At 38.0% G+C, this 15296-nt stretch overlaps 1 protein-coding gene across 2 annotated transcripts in view; it reads left to right on the top strand.

Annotated features, from left to right (window-relative positions):
• ATRX (ATRX chromatin remodeler) overlaps positions 1-15296 on the top strand; it is a 94081-nt gene that overhangs the window by 19980 nt on the left and 58805 nt on the right. For both annotated transcript variants that reach the window (XM_068151987.1, XM_068151989.1), the window contains exons 4-9: positions 1571-1623; positions 2767-2891; positions 4160-4279; positions 7854-7963; positions 10076-10143; positions 11521-14411. In XM_068151987.1, coding sequence (XP_068008088.1) covers positions 1571-1623; positions 2767-2891; positions 4160-4279; positions 7854-7963; positions 10076-10143; positions 11521-14411 — 3367 coding nt within the window. The remainder of the gene's footprint in view (positions 1-1570; positions 1624-2766; positions 2892-4159; positions 4280-7853; positions 7964-10075; positions 10144-11520; positions 14412-15296) is intronic.

Here is a 15296-nt window from a genome sequence, read left to right as displayed (position 1 = left end):
CTCCCTCCCCACCCTCCTTTATTCCTATAGTATTGAAATACACATATTTACTTCTTTGTCTTTTTGATGCATAATAATTCCGGGGAAAAATGTCTTTAATGCAGAGTTAGGTTTTTCTTACCTGAGGTATGTGATTGCATTTTTGTGAAGAAATGCAGAGTCTTGTTAATTGATGCATATTGGACTCAATCTTGAAGGCCTCCTCCAACTAAATATTTTCTGTGATACCCTGAGTACATTGCAAATGGAGTTTTTCTTTTTAAGAAAACTTGCAGAACATTCTTTTATTCTTATTCTGTTCTTTGGCTTATGTGTAAATAGGCTCTTACTTATTTTTGGCTTAAAAGAATTGGTCTCTGCCTTGTGATTAATGCTTGCACCCTGTCACTCAGATAGCAGCAGGTGCTTGGTTGTCCTTTTAGGCAAATATGCTTTCTTTTTAAAAAAGAGATACAGGATTCTTAGTGATAACAAGCAAGTTTCTTTTATAGGTTGTTAGATGCATCAAAGACATTTTTCATGTGCTATGTCTAATACCTACTTTCCTGTTGCAAACATTGTGGTTGATAATGTTCAATATATAAAGCACAACTGCCGGTGTCCTGCCTTAGTTTTCCTCTTCTGCAGTAAATTCAGTTACTTATTTGATATTGTCCAAACCTAGTTATGATATGCATGCACAAACCTCTCAAATACAAGTTTGCCTGCAAAGATGGCCAGGCTTTTCTGGCATAAGAGTCAGATAACAAGTGTCTGTATTCTGCTGGCAGTTCTTGGGTGCATGCTTGTGATATCTCCCTAGTGCCAGCCTTCAAGAGCTCTCTGTATCTAGGTGCCAGAAAAGATGGTGGTTCTTTCACATAGTGTGAGAAACATTCATAGACCTGCAGCAGCCTCTGCAGCACTTCAGTGTTGTGAGGAATCCTAGTGAGTGTAAGGAAGTGGAAATGCACAGGAATGTGGAGGCAGGTGGGTGGGTGTGTGGGCAGGCATGCTGATCAGGAAAGTTAACATTGCAGTGAAAATACACACAGCAGAGGTACCAGAACTGCTGATGACTAGAGCTGCCCAGTGGTTGTGGTGGGTTCAAAATTCCCCCCAACATTAAACATGAGCCTTTCCCAGTCGCTTCTTACGAAAGCTGAGAGAACTTTCAGCAGGTTATACAAACTGAGAATTTCCTCAGTTACATCAGTACTCAAGGTCCATGCAGTGTTTCTCTCAGAATATCTCAATTTCTGACAGTGCCCTCTCTGTTTCTTTTAAGATACATGCATGAGGAGGTTCGTGAGCATTAGTGGCTCAGAGTTTGATGACGCCTATCTCTTTTTTTGAAGAATGATGTTTTCTTCAGGTCTTCCTACTGATCTGAAATCCATAGATTTAGATGACCTGAACTGTCAGGACTGTTGAAAAATTGGGTGTCACTTTTTCTTAATGCTTTTCTTGCCCCTTTTTTTTTTTTGTAAGAGTGCTGGTGACTTCTGAAGTGTGTTCTAATAAGAAGCTGTCTTTCTTGACATGTCACTTGGTCGCAGATGTGTTGACTTCAGTGTTTTCTTGTTTTTAGGGTAGTAGTTCTTCGGAAAGAACCAAATCTGTAGGATCATCACGCTCAAAAAGGTTGGTTTGGAAAACAAAAACAAACTGCTTTTTTGGCATGTGAAACTGGAAAAGCCCAAGGACTAAGCCAGATACTTTTAGTATATACCAGCATAAGTCCATTCAGTTAGCAGGGTGCTGGTAAAACAAATACCTTAGAATGCTACTAAAATTCAAACCATTTTGCAGGGTCAAACATGAAGATCATAAAAAGTAGGGTTTACTAAGAGACACAGCAAAATTCTTATGTATCTCCAGGACAAAGGTGTTGCTACAGTTGTTCGTTCACTCTTGCTATTTCTGCATGCAATTTTCCAAAAATGTTAACTGGGTCATACCATACTGCTAGGGGACTGTAGAGTTGCAAGTTTAGTATTATATTTGTCTTTAATTTCTCCAACTTCTGAATCCAGTGTCCTGCTGAACTCATTGATATATAGTTTATACAGTCTTGATTTTCTGCTTCCTTTCTGTCACTAAGGACATTTTCACTCATATTTGTCATACTATGCCAAATTGTGACAAAACCAGTACCCTGCAGTAGTTCATGTACTACCTTCAGACTACTGAAAATTATAGTCACATTCTTTTTCTAGTTTTTTCCCACCCTGCCCTAACATGGTAATTTCATTCATTTTAATTATTTCAGTTTGTGTGAAGTTCTGTCTCCTGGTCTTTTTATTCAGTAGTCACCTTTTCATTTCTTTCATTTCCCTTATTTCCTTGCAAGCATCTTTTCTGCCAAGCTGCTTGTTGTAATTTTTTTAACCTATGTGTTCTGTTACACTGCCTGTTAAACTCAGAGTGATGAACAAAATTCCTGAGGAAACATTAATTTGTTTCATTTAGGCTTTTTTCCTAGAAGTGTGATATCCCTGAAAACCTTCATAAAAACACATCCAACTTCAATTTTACTAAAAAAAAATAATGCAGGAAGCCTTTGAAACAAAACTATTTTATTAGTACCTCTTTTTGTTTCACCTCAGAGGGGAGAATTCCTGTTCCTAACAAGAAAATTGGTCTACAACTTAATACAATAACTTAGAGCACCCCACCTCATAATGCCTTAATTTAATTCTGGTATTCTCCTTAAAAAAGGTGCCAGCCTTACCTGTTTGTCACAGTATGGTGTGTTTTTTCTTTGTTTGGTTTTTTTCTGTGCAGGAAACCTACAGTTGTAACAAAATATGTTGGCTCAGATGATGAACAAACTTTAGATGAGACTGTAAATGAAGATATTTCAAATGAAAACTCAGAAAATGATGTTGATATGCAAAGCTTGCCTAAAGGTAGTTCATGTCTGTCTTTGTTTCTGAATTCAGCAAATCAGAAAAGATGATGGTGCAGCCTAAATAGTTAACTAGAATGCACATGTGGTTGGCTTTTTGTATATGAGCATACAAGCTGGAGCTCAAGCACAAACACACACAGTGCACTCATTCAAAAGAGGAAACCAAGCACCTTCAGTTTTGAACTCTGGCGCACTTCAGCCTGTGGGTACACCAGGATGTGCTGGTGACTTAATTTCAGATGTCTACTGACATCTGTATAAAACCAGCATGGAACAAGAAATACTTTTTTCTGTTCTTTTGTGGAAATCTCAGACTTCTTCCCTTTCAAGTCTTACTTATTGTACTGTTCTGTCTTTGAGGTTTTTGACAATTAGATCAACTAAAGCAAAACTAAACCGGGGTAGGGGAAATGTCATTATCTGATCTGGTTTTAAGCATAATTTTAAATAGTTAATATGATAAGCCTACATCCTGCTCTTAACTATAGTGTGAGTTTGACTAATCTCCTGTGTTTCTTACCTATGAAAGCTACAGTAAAAAATATGAGGGACTACTGCTGCAGTAGCATGTAGCTACTGTGTGTTTGGCAATACTTAAAGAAGTGACTTTAAAATTATTTTTTTCAGAATATTAGGTGATTTCTAGTGTTCTTACAGTGAAAGCATCAAAACTGAGATCTTCAGTACATTTTTTTTTGCATTCAGAGAGTCTTCTGTTTAAATAAAAAACAAAGGAATTTTTGCATTTTGTTGAAGACAAACCAGGTTTTATTGTATTGATTTTTCTTGTATTTCATGTTGATGTAAATCATGATAGTGGAAACTGGTTATGGGGGGGGGAAAAGAGAGAGTAAAAATAGTTCCTCTAAGGCTTTTGATGGATTTAAGTGACCTAATCAAAGCCCTTCATTTGTAGCACTGCACTGCAAATCCCTGTACTACACACACCCAGCAGTAGGACAGTCCTGCTCTGCATGTAGTGCACCAGGGCAGGGAATGCAGAATTTGCTCCTCATAGCCCATTCAGTCTTTGGCTTTTGTCCTACAACTGCAATCCAGACGTAGTTTGAAGTGTGTGGTGGGGCTTTTCAGTTAGTTGTTTTGGTTGTTTTTTCCTGTGAACATCTGTGCATTCAAAACTTTGAGTTTAAGTCAACAGACAGCACTACTTCTTTTTTTTTTTAAAGATACTATGTTGGCTTTTATTTAAACAGGACTTTTGCACTTCACTTAATGGTTTCCAATTTCTAAATGAAATCATTCTAGGTACAGTGGTTGTACAGCCTGAGCCAGTGCTGAATGAAGACAAAGATGATTTTAAAGGGCCTGAATTTAGAAGCAGAAATACCGTTAAAATGAAACCTGAAGCTCCTAAAAAGCGTGGAGGTAAATACAATTTAAAGCATTTGTTAAAATGGGTTTAGATTGTTGCTTATGACCACATTTGGTACATTTCAAATTGTTCATATTTCTGATGAATTATTCTAAAAATACCTCCACTCTTCTGGCTTTCTGTTCTTGAAGGATTCGAGCTGAAATTAGCCTCCATTGCTGCCCCTGCAATGCAGCAGTGAAAGCTAAGATCAGTTCTCATTAAACTTTTTTTCAGCAGCTAGAGGATGCATCATTAGGTGCTCAGTATGGACCCCTTACTTTGTATTCAGAACAGTTGTTTGGTTGCAATCAAGTGTTTGAGGTATTCTTGTTTTAAGGAATATATTGGAATACAGTAGATAGGGGAACATTCACTGACTCTCCAAGAAGGCAACCATATTTGAGCAGGAACATGTATAGGCATATTATCAATCACTGAGCTAGCAAGAAACCCAAAATCTCTTAGCAATCCAAAGACTTTTTTGTTTTGTTTTGTGGGAAATTCCCTACCAGTGGGCCCATCTGACAATTGTCTTTGAAGAGCTGCTGTGCCAGCCAGTTTTCCATATCTTGAGCAGTTAGGTAGGTTACAGCAGTAACAGAAATTAATGTCTCATTTTCTTCTGAAAAGTAAAGGACAGGAAGGATTTTGCACGAAGCAGCTGGTTAGAAGGCAGGTATTTTCCTTAATACTACTGGCAATATCTGAGTTCACACATACATCAGTACCCACTGTATTCAGACAGCTCTTGTACATGCTATTTATCCTTCCCGTTGCATCATTTGAGATATTTGCTCTCTTTTAAAGTCTTATTGTAATTTAATAAGTGTGGTTTCTTCATCTGTGGTTGAAGCGGAGTGAAATGTGACTGTGTGGAAATGTGCTTGTGCATATATCTGGGGCCATGCATGATTTTAATCACAGTCTGAGCAGTGATGTTTTCTCTGAATTATTAATCTTTGACAGTCAGTTTCCTTCCATCCCTGCAGGATGTCTTGTTCAGCATAGAGCAGTGCTTTTTCCTGTTGTCTTTATAACAATTCTACCAAAGCCCTGACAGAAATCTTAAGGGTTATGGTGTTAAAAAGATAGAAGTCTTCTGCTTGAGCTTTTTGGCCTGTGTCTTCTTCCCAGGACAGTTCATATGAGCTATGCTTCCAGCTTTTTTTCTCCATGCCTGGAGAATTTGAAGGCCTTCTTTTGTGTATCTGGACTGCCAGGCACTGCTGCCTGGCATAAGAGTTTTGGAAATCTGAAGTTTGTTTAAACCAGACCTTTGTCAGGGCAATTTCAGGTGTATCTGTTTCACTAGTGATAGTCCTTGGCTTGACATTGAAGTATACAGTACATGTGTAAAGCTTCTGTCAACTTTCAGGGAGATGAAATAGGTACTGCCTGCTTTTGTGCTGTCCCCATTTCCAGACCAGGAGAGGTATCCAGGTGAGCGATGTGAGTGCAGTTGACCTCAAGAGCAGCTGGACTGGGGATGTATGAAAACAGTTTTATTTTGTCATGAGTACTGGAGAGGTAGTGGAGGTCCATTTAGTCTACACTTGTAGCAAATCTTGTTACACGAAGTGGCACTTACCTTTCTCTAGGGTGAGGTGCCCTGGCCCATGCATGTAGTAAGTTATATACATTGCTGGTTTAAGCAGGTAAGCATGTAGCAGCCACTTGAGATTCTGAATTCTGTGCACAGTGCAAGTAAATAAATAAAGACAACAAAAATTGCCAATCTATCTTTGTGGAGTATGTATTCACATTTTTATCAGAAGTTCTGTGTGCTGTTTAACTTGAAAAAGCAGTAGTGATAGAGCTCTTGCTTTTCTGGCATCCAGATGCTCTTATCCAGGAGTGCAGTGTCAGTTTTGTACTACCGAATGCATATACGTGCATTTTTGCTTATAAAGCACAGTTAGGAATGGTTTTAAAGTATTTTCTCAGCATTCATTAATTAGCAGTTGTTTCATTTCTCTGCAACATCATAATTTGAAGTAGCAACATAGTTTACAATGGTTTGCCTCAGAAGTCATCCTCTTGCTTCTGGTGCCAACTTGTAGGTTCCTAAGAAGGAGAGAGAAGAGCTTCCTTTTATAGTTGCAGAGGAGGGGGAAGTTGCTGAGGTCTTGTAAACAACTTGTTCCTCAGTTGGCTGTTGACCTCTGTGGTTCTTAGATACATTAAAGGTTTGGGAAAGCCTGAGTAGGCTTCTGTGCTGCTTTTTTAAAATAGAATGGAGTTTTCTTTTCCAAGTAGTATGAGATGGTAGATACAGTTCTTCAGTGTTTACCAGCAGTGTTTGAAACAGATATTTGAGCTGGTTTTGAGGTCCTAAGAGGTGCTTTGCAAGTCCCCAAGCAAGTCATGCATGTGTCAAAGTTAAGCACAACAAATCTCATACTCAGAATTCCAGACCTCCTATTTTCACTGGATTGTGAGGGTATATTAGTTCTTCTTACTGCTCTGTAAACCATTAGAAATTGTGCTTCAGTAGCAAGTTGCTACTAGCTCATACTGTGTCTTGAGAATGTACATTCAGTTCTTTAACATTGTGGTGTTGATGTTTGGTTCTTATTCTGTGTAGGGATTATTTAGATAAATATGTATATAGTCTGTACTCAGACTGTAATTGTTAACCATTTGAGCAAATTTCCTTATACTACTTGCTGAACATGACAGCACAGGAGAAGCCACAGTTAAGTCATCCTATGTCAAATCTGTCTGCTTGATCCCAAATCAAGTTCTGGAAGGTGCATAAACTCTATTTGACCTTTCAGAATTGTGATTTTCCTTTCTCTTGATAGTGTCACTGCTGTTGAAAACAAAATGGTCTCATAGTATTAATTAGTTGGTTTAACTGCTAACTGCCTGGCATGTAGCAAGCCTCCAAACTCCATGATCACCACCTTTTAAAGTGAATTGAATGATTGACATAAAAAAACAAGCCCACCAACAAATTTTTGTGACCCAATGTAGGTAGAGTAGCAGAGTGGTGTAGAAACTGTGGGAGCAGTCAGCAAGATGGTGAGAACATGTGTTTTACAGCAAAACTGTAGCTTCAAACAAACCCAAAAACCCTAACCCCAAAACAACAAAATACCAAGAAGGGAACAAAAAGTGAAAAATATTTTTCAGGCACTATGAGAAGGATTTCATATATCTCCTGTAAAGGCTTTCCCATATTTTTATTTGAGAAACTAAAAGTGTGTGTCAGGGAGATACCATAATACAAACAGGAATGAAAATGAGTGAATGAGGAAGGTTGTATCAGGGCTGCTTTGAAAGAGTTTTAATGATGACTCTTATTTAGGTGTGTTTTGATGAGGTGACCACTTAATCCAAATTAACTCTCAATGGAAAAAAAAGAAAGAAATCTTGACCCCAGTTGGAGTATAGAAGTTAGAGGAAGGTTCTTTCAGTATGAGTGGCTGGTGGTTACAGAAGTACTTCTCTAGTGCTGGGTAGTAAAGAAATAAAGGCATAACATAACACGCCAAAATATTGTAAGAAAATGAATCAGCTTTGTACAGATTGCTTAAAAATAGATGAAAGCAACTAATATGTGTTTTATAATCTTCTCTATAGAGGAAGGACTACATGGAATTGTAAGCTGTACAGCTTGTGGGCAACAGGTGAACCATTTTCAAAAGGATTCAATCTATAGACATCCTACACTGAAAGTTCTTATTTGTAAGGTATGTGGTAAACAGTTCTAGAGTTTGTGCTGTTTGGTTTTGTTTGAAATGTCATATTAGTTGATTTGGGTGGGACTTTTGTGGGAGCAAGTCTTGTTTATTAGCAATAAACTTCTCAGTCTTTAACTGTTACAATTAAGGAAAAAGGTAAATATAGATGATAAATTTATGCTCTTGTTTTCTTATGCCCAAGTTAAACTCATTGTGATTTGGTGGTTTTTTTAAGTGTATTTTTACAGTTTGAAGGATTTAATTTTAGTGCCCTTCTTATGTTAAATGATCTGTCTGAAATTTGTGCCTACTCCTAATGTATTTTAGGAGTACATTTAATTCTGGATGTCCTGGTAAGGTATTGTATGTAAATCAACATTGGAGTAAGAAGTGGAAAAATAGCTTCGTAGCCACCTCCTCTTATGTACAGCTCCTGGACTGCTTTAATTTGTGGCAGCCTCTGTAATAATGTCTAGTCCATAATCCAAACCTAGCATCTGGGTCCTCAGCTACATGGTTTTGTGGTGGCTTCAGTTAGGCCCTAAGTGCCTGCGTTGGAAAGAGATGGGGAATATGGGAAGAAGGAAACATCCCTGCTTCTTTTGGAGAATTCTTAATTTTAAAGAGATGTAGAAATCTCTCTCTCTTGCTTATCTCTATGGTGGTAGAGATAATGTAAGATACCTCTAAAGAGAAGGAGATAGAGATCTGTGTTTCAATACACATGAAGTATTTCTCTTCCATTTCTCTGTCCCAGATTTCCCAAATACTCTGTCAGCTGAATATGTAAGATTATCTGAGTTATGTCCATCTAGTCCAAGGGTCTGGCTCCAAGGGTCCTGTAGTCCAAGGGTCTGGCTCTTTTGGTTTTTGTTCCTCCCCCTCACCCCCCATTCATTCTAGCTTGTTTCTTTTGTAAAACATGCTTTTGAAAAAACAGTTTATGCAAGCACTGATTGCAGTGTGGAGTCCTAACTGTTGTTCATAGGCTTGGAAGTCCTTAACTGTGCATGTTCTTTTGATGCCTGCAAGTGATTTGGGTCATTTTTTAAACTTTATAGAGTGTTAGGTCCAATAGCAGCTCTTGACTGAGCTCCAATAAATAACTGCATCATGTTTACCATAAATTCTCTATACCTTCACTTAATTGAAAATGGCCCTACATTAATGTAAGAGGGAAAAGTCCCTGGTCTGCATGCTTCTCATCTTCCATTACTTTCTGTACCTAGTTTTTCCCTCATTTTTCTCCTGCTTAGGTAAACAGCCAGAGAGTCAAGAAGCTGCTTTCCTTTGACTACAGATGTGCATTCAAGTGTCTAAACATCATTTATTCTTTGTTCTTGGTTTTGTTTAGCTGAACAGATATGTAACGCTACTCCAGATACAGAGGTGTCATAATTTTAAATTCAGGTGCTGAAGCCTCTTCTGGTTTCTGAATTGACAAATTTTCTGGATAAAAAGACAGAATTTAGCTAATAGCTTGTATTGATAGGAATCAATGTAATGCTTCAAGTCTGGGAGAGCGTTCTTTAATAGCAGCTGGAAAAAATCCACACCTTCAAACTTTGGTTTAAAGAATTAAGCAACTGAAGCCACTGCTACTACTAGCTGAGTTGTTTGTTTATTTTTTTTTCTTACTGTTACGAATTTTTCAAGGGAGATGCTTAGTTAGAACCTGGAAACTCAATCCTTAGATGTTAACATTAGGATAAATACAGAAGACCTTTTTATTTAAAGCCTTATAGGATCAATTGCTAACCTAAGGAGCATTTTAATGTGTGTACGATTAAGAGCATCAGGGAAGAAGTGGTGTTGGTTTACCTAGGAAATGAAACAACATACAAAATTTGAAGAGAAACATGCATTTGATGTGTTAAAGTAAGCAAACATACAGCCATCAAACAAACCTTGAGCCGTCTAAATATGAATTCCTGGTTTAGGAGCTGTCCTATCTATGGAAGGTGGTTTTTAGATCAGCACAAAAGTAAAAGGGGTGGACTGCTGAAGACCATGTAGCTGCTGCTTTTAATGGCTTCCTTGTAATACATACTGAAATCATAGGAACTGCTGAAGTCCAGTTGGAATTTAATAAAGCATTCTTTGTCCTGTCTGTCTTTACAGACTTGCTACAAGTATTACATGAGTGATGACATAAGCCGTGATTCAGATGGCATGGATGAGCAGTGTAGGTAAGTAACACCCACAGCTCCTCTGGGTTTGTTTTTTTTCTTGCAATAGTGAAATTTGTGACAGATAGAGACTGATACATAAGCTCTTAATCGGCAATTGTTTCTCACTAAGAAATGCTCAAACCCAGGGTTTTTGTAAATACTTGATTGTTACTTTAGCACTTAACAGGAAAACATAAGGAAATCCAGCAGCAAACAATTGTAAAACATCACATTTTAAACTAAATTGCATATCACCTTTTAAATACTTAAAAGTTGAGACTAGAATTTGACGTTTGAAATCTTGTGAGTCATGGAAACTTACTTTTCCAGATGCGTCTCCCACTTTAAAGTACTTCTCTCTCCTCATGTCAAATATCTGTCTAAATGTGTAATCCAGTCAGAACTGTGCAGTCTGTAAGCCTATGTGTCAGCCACTTTTCAGGTCACTAGCAAAGACTGTGCAGTCCAGATAGAGATGAAAAAACATGCTTTAGTGTGTTTTGTTTGTTTGGTTTGATAATATGTGCTTGTAGTAGTAGTGTCATAGAACAGTTTGGGTTGGAAAGGACCGTAAAGGTCATCTAGTTCCTACCTCCCTGACATGGGCAGGGACATCTACTAGATCACGTTGCTCAAGTCCCCATCCAACCTGGCTTTGAACACTTCCAACCTTGAAGCCTCTGTAACTTCTGTGGGCAACCTGTTCCAAGTTCTTCACCACCTTTGTGGGGAAGAACATCTTCCTAGTATGTAATGTTAATCCAGCTTCATCCAGTTTGAAACCATTCTATGCCTGAGAAAGTCCCTCATCAACTCTCTTGTAGCATCTCTTCAGATACTGGAATGCTGCTCTAAGGGCTTCTTGGAGTCTTCTCTTCTACAGGCTGAACAACTCCAACTCTCTCAGCCTGTTCTCATAAGAGATGGGCTTTAGCCCTCTGATCATTTTTGTGGGCTCCTCTGTTCTGAAATGCCTTCAGTGTTTCTCTTCTAATACACCAGCTAAGGCTAGCAAGACTTCTAGCTAATTCATTTTCCTGTAAAACAAAAGAATTCACTTGCTTTGTTGTTTTCAAAGTCTCAGAAGTAATTTGGAGAAATAAAGTTCAATTGATGTTTCTTATTATTTAAAATGAGTACTGAAATTGTGTTGGGATCTTACTGACTTTCAGCTTTCTGAACTGTTAGTCTAATGCCTTAATGTTCTGACTTTCCAGTTCTCAGCTGAGTGCTGTTCAGTTGCGCTTTTAGCAGTGTTTGCACTGAATGGATCTGTTTATCACCTGAATTTTTAAATGCTTTGTCAGATAATAAAAAATTTATAAACATCTCAAATTTGTCACCTTGTTGATAAGGAGCCAAGACTCTTACTAAGATTCCTGTGTCTCATTTCAGGTGGTGTGCTGAAGGTGGAAATCTGATTTGCTGTGACTTTTGCCATAATGCCTTCTGTAAAAAGTGCATTTTGCGCAACCTGGGTCGAAAGGAACTCTCGACTATACTGGATGAAAACAACCAGTGGCACTGCTATATTTGCCATCCGGAGCCTTTGTTGGACTTGGTCACTGCCTGTGACAGTGTCTTTGAAAATTTAGAGCAGTTACTGCAACAAAACAAAAAGAAGATAAGAGTCGAGAGTGAAAAAAGTAAAATCTACGACCATACAGTCAAGTGCTCTCCAAAGAGAAATAACTCAAATTGTAATGGTGAAGAAAAAAAAAAAGATGATTCATATTCAGGCTCACTAACATATTCTTATAAAGCACTGATGGTGCCAAAAGACTTGCTTAAGAAAACAAAAAAACTAGTTGAAACTACAACAAATCTGAACTCTAGCTTTGTAAGCTTTTTAAAAAATGCTGCAGAAAATGTAGAAATGAGCCCAACTGTGCAACTTTGTCAGCTAAAAGCTTTTAAATCTGTGTTGAATGACATGAAAAAAACTCATCTGGCATTAGAAGAAGGACTGAATCTGGAGCTTCAAGCTCTGAATGTTAAAATCAAAGACAAAAATACCAAAGAGAAAAAAAATGATGTTAGATCAGAAAAAAATGAGGGGAAAAAAGATGAAGGAAATGAGCATGTGGCATCAAAAGAGGATGACACACTAAAAACACAGAAAAAAGTTGTATCCGAGCGGCCTGACAGTGAGCCCATGGATCAAAGTGTTCCCACGGTGGAGCAAACAGACACCAAGCGCACTTCTGGTGAAGAAAAAAAGTCTGGCAGAAATGAAGAACCTCAGTATGAACCTAATAGCACAGAGGCTTTGGACATGGATATAGTGTCCATTCCCTCATCTGTTCCTGAAGATATTTTTGAGACTCTAGAGTCTGCTATGGAGATTCAGATTGCATCAGATGAGCAAGACGGTGGCAATACAGGAGCAGATCATGAGACTCTGAATTCGAATACAAAGTCAAGCACTCCTGTGAAAGATCCCAAAGGTGGTATGAAGTTAAAATCATCAGCTAAAGGATCAAAAGAACTGATTGTAAAATTAACTCCTGTTTCCCTTTCGGAGTCTGCAGTTAAAGCTGAAGATCAGGACAGCAATATAGAAAAGGGAAATAAGGAAGTGTCTAGAGCAGAAAACTCTGATTCTGTGAAACAAAATCATACTGCTGACAGTGAAAGTGAACCTTCCCCAGAGGAATCTGATCTCAGGAGGTCACCCCGTGTGAAGACCACGCCTCGGAGGCGCCAGACAGACATCAGTCCTGTAACATCAAATTCAGAAGAAGATAGCAATGACACGTGTAATGAGAAACGTAAGAGAAAGTCATCAAAGCAGCCAAGGAGGAAAAATGATAAAAATTCTTCTGGCAGTACTGCTGATGGTCCTAAATCTAATAAAGTTTCTAAGTCCAAAAAACCATATGCAGTAGATCATAGCTCAGATTCTGAGGAGATGCCAGCTGTTCTTAAAGAAGTAGCTATGATGAGTCGCAGTTCTTCAGACATTGATAGCAACAATGAAGCACAAGCAAATGATCAGAGTTTAGCTTTTGGAAAGGATCAACCAGTAAAGGATGAAAATGGAAAACGGAAACGAAAAAGTTCCACTTCCGGTTCAGATTTAGATGCTAAAAGAGGCAAATCAGCTAAAAATGCAGCTGCTGCTAAAAAGAAACGACAAAACTATTCAGATTCTTCAAACTATGATTCCGAGTTAGAAAAAGAAATAAAAATTTTGAGTAAGATTGAATCTGTCAAAAAAGCTAAGAAAAAATATTCACGAAAAGAAGGTAGTTTTGATTCCTCCGAAGAAGAGCAGAAGAAAAAAGTAAGTAGTAAGAAAAAGATAAATTTGAAGAAGCAGAGAGATAAATCTTCTGAAGATGACAACGCTGAAAAGTCCTCCCCAGAGAAGGAGATTAATGATTCTTCTACAGATAAAAAGACTGCTAAGGGGTCAGCTGCTAGGGAAAGGATAAGCAGAGACTTAAAAGAAAAAAATGTAAAGGGAAAGCCTGACGAGTCTTCTGATGCTGAGAAGTCTGTGCTGGAGAAAGAGGAGAGTTGTCCTAAAGGTGCAAAGCTCACTGAAGTTAAGAGCAAGGATTTGAAAAAGAAAAAGGCACAGGAAGATTCTTCTTCAGAGAGTACTGAGAAATCTGCAAAGAAAGAGCACGGGTTTGATTCTTCAAAAGACCGACTCAGAAATAAAAAAGGATCAGAAAGCAAAGTAAAAAAATCTGAAAAACTGAAGAAACGTTACAGGAAGGAACAAGATGATTCCTCTTCTGATGTGGAAAAGTCATCTGCAGAGAAAGGAAGTTGCAATTCTTCTGAAAATGACAAAACTAAAAATGAGCCAGTGTGTAAAGAAAAGAGGAGGAAGAATTTAAGAGAGAGAGTTCCTAAAAGAGTACAGCTAGATTTATCCTCTGATGCTGAGAAATCTCCCTTAAAAGAGGAGAGTTCTTCTGAAGATGCTGCAAGGAATAAAAAGCAAACTGAAAGTAAAGAAAAGAGAAAAGTAGGTCACAAAAAGAAAATCTCCAAGAAGGAGCAGAATCACTCATTGTCGTCCTCTGAGGAGGAGTCTTACGAAGACAGTAAGAAAAAGATTAAAAGAGGGTCAATGAAAGAAAGTAAAAAGAGTAACTTAAAAAACAAAATGTCAAAGAAGAAGGTGGTTGTCTCTTCTTCTTCCTCCTCTGATAAGGAAGAAAATGATGAACAGAATTCAACAGGTCTTGGAAGCAGCGATGAGCAGAAAATTATGCCAGTGACTGAAAACTTAATGCTGTCTGCTGGTGCTGGATTTTGTCAGTCGTCAGGTGTGCAAAAAATACTCATAATAGAGGAAATCTGTATGTTTGGGGTATCATTTAATAATCTAGAAGTAAAATTATTCCCAGGTTGGTAATTACACATTTAAATGTTGGCAGCCAGTAGCTGCTTCTGATAAATTTGGAAGCACCCGTTTCAATTTGCGCAGCCTGTCACTTGTGGAATAAATAACGTCACTGTCAGTGGAAATGCTCAAGAAGCCCAAGTTTGTAATTCCAACAGGCATTTCCTTGCAGCACAGCTTTCAAAAGCCTGTTCCTCTTTTTGACTGCCCAGGGTCTATTTAGCAGAAACTGCTTTTAAGTGATTGGTACCTGGTAAAAGCAAATCTGTCATCTCAGAGTTATGTGCTAGAGATGAATCTGAAGACTTGTAGCATTGTAGTATACATCTTAAAAATCAAGTAGATAATCTTTGCCTTTTAAGATCCACATAGCCTTAGAGGAGCTGTTGTCCGTTAACAGGAATCAGTTACTGTTTTCATAGCAATAATTATTTTTCTTGCCAGGATAGAACTACTCCATCAGTGTCTTATATCTTCAGGAAATGAGAAAGAAATTGAGAACTGCTGAATTTTAACAATTTACTTGAAGAGTAATTTTCACATTACATGGGCAATACACATGGCTTTTAATAATTAGATTTTCAACTAGAAAAAATGAAATTTATTTAGTGTTCATTACTGTGACAGGTAAATTATTTGCTATGTTTGCTTCTGATGTTTCAGAGAACTTTATATGCAGGACTTCACTGTATCTGAGCCAACAGTTAGAGGAGTTAGTAAAGCTGCTAGCTGACTGAAAGTGACTAAACCAGCAATCTGCTCGTGGAGACAGCAGGAGAGACATAGATGCATTTTGGGTTTCTCAGAA

This window comes from Melanerpes formicivorus, unplaced genomic scaffold, assembly GCF_026170545.1.
Source record: "Melanerpes formicivorus ecotype bairdi unplaced genomic scaffold, bMelFor1.0.p_v2 SCAF_22, whole genome shotgun sequence".
Taxonomy (NCBI): Eukaryota; Metazoa; Chordata; class Aves; order Piciformes; family Picidae; genus Melanerpes; species Melanerpes formicivorus.
Note: the sequence above shows the minus strand (reverse complement) of the source record. Positions and strands in the feature narration are given on the sequence as shown.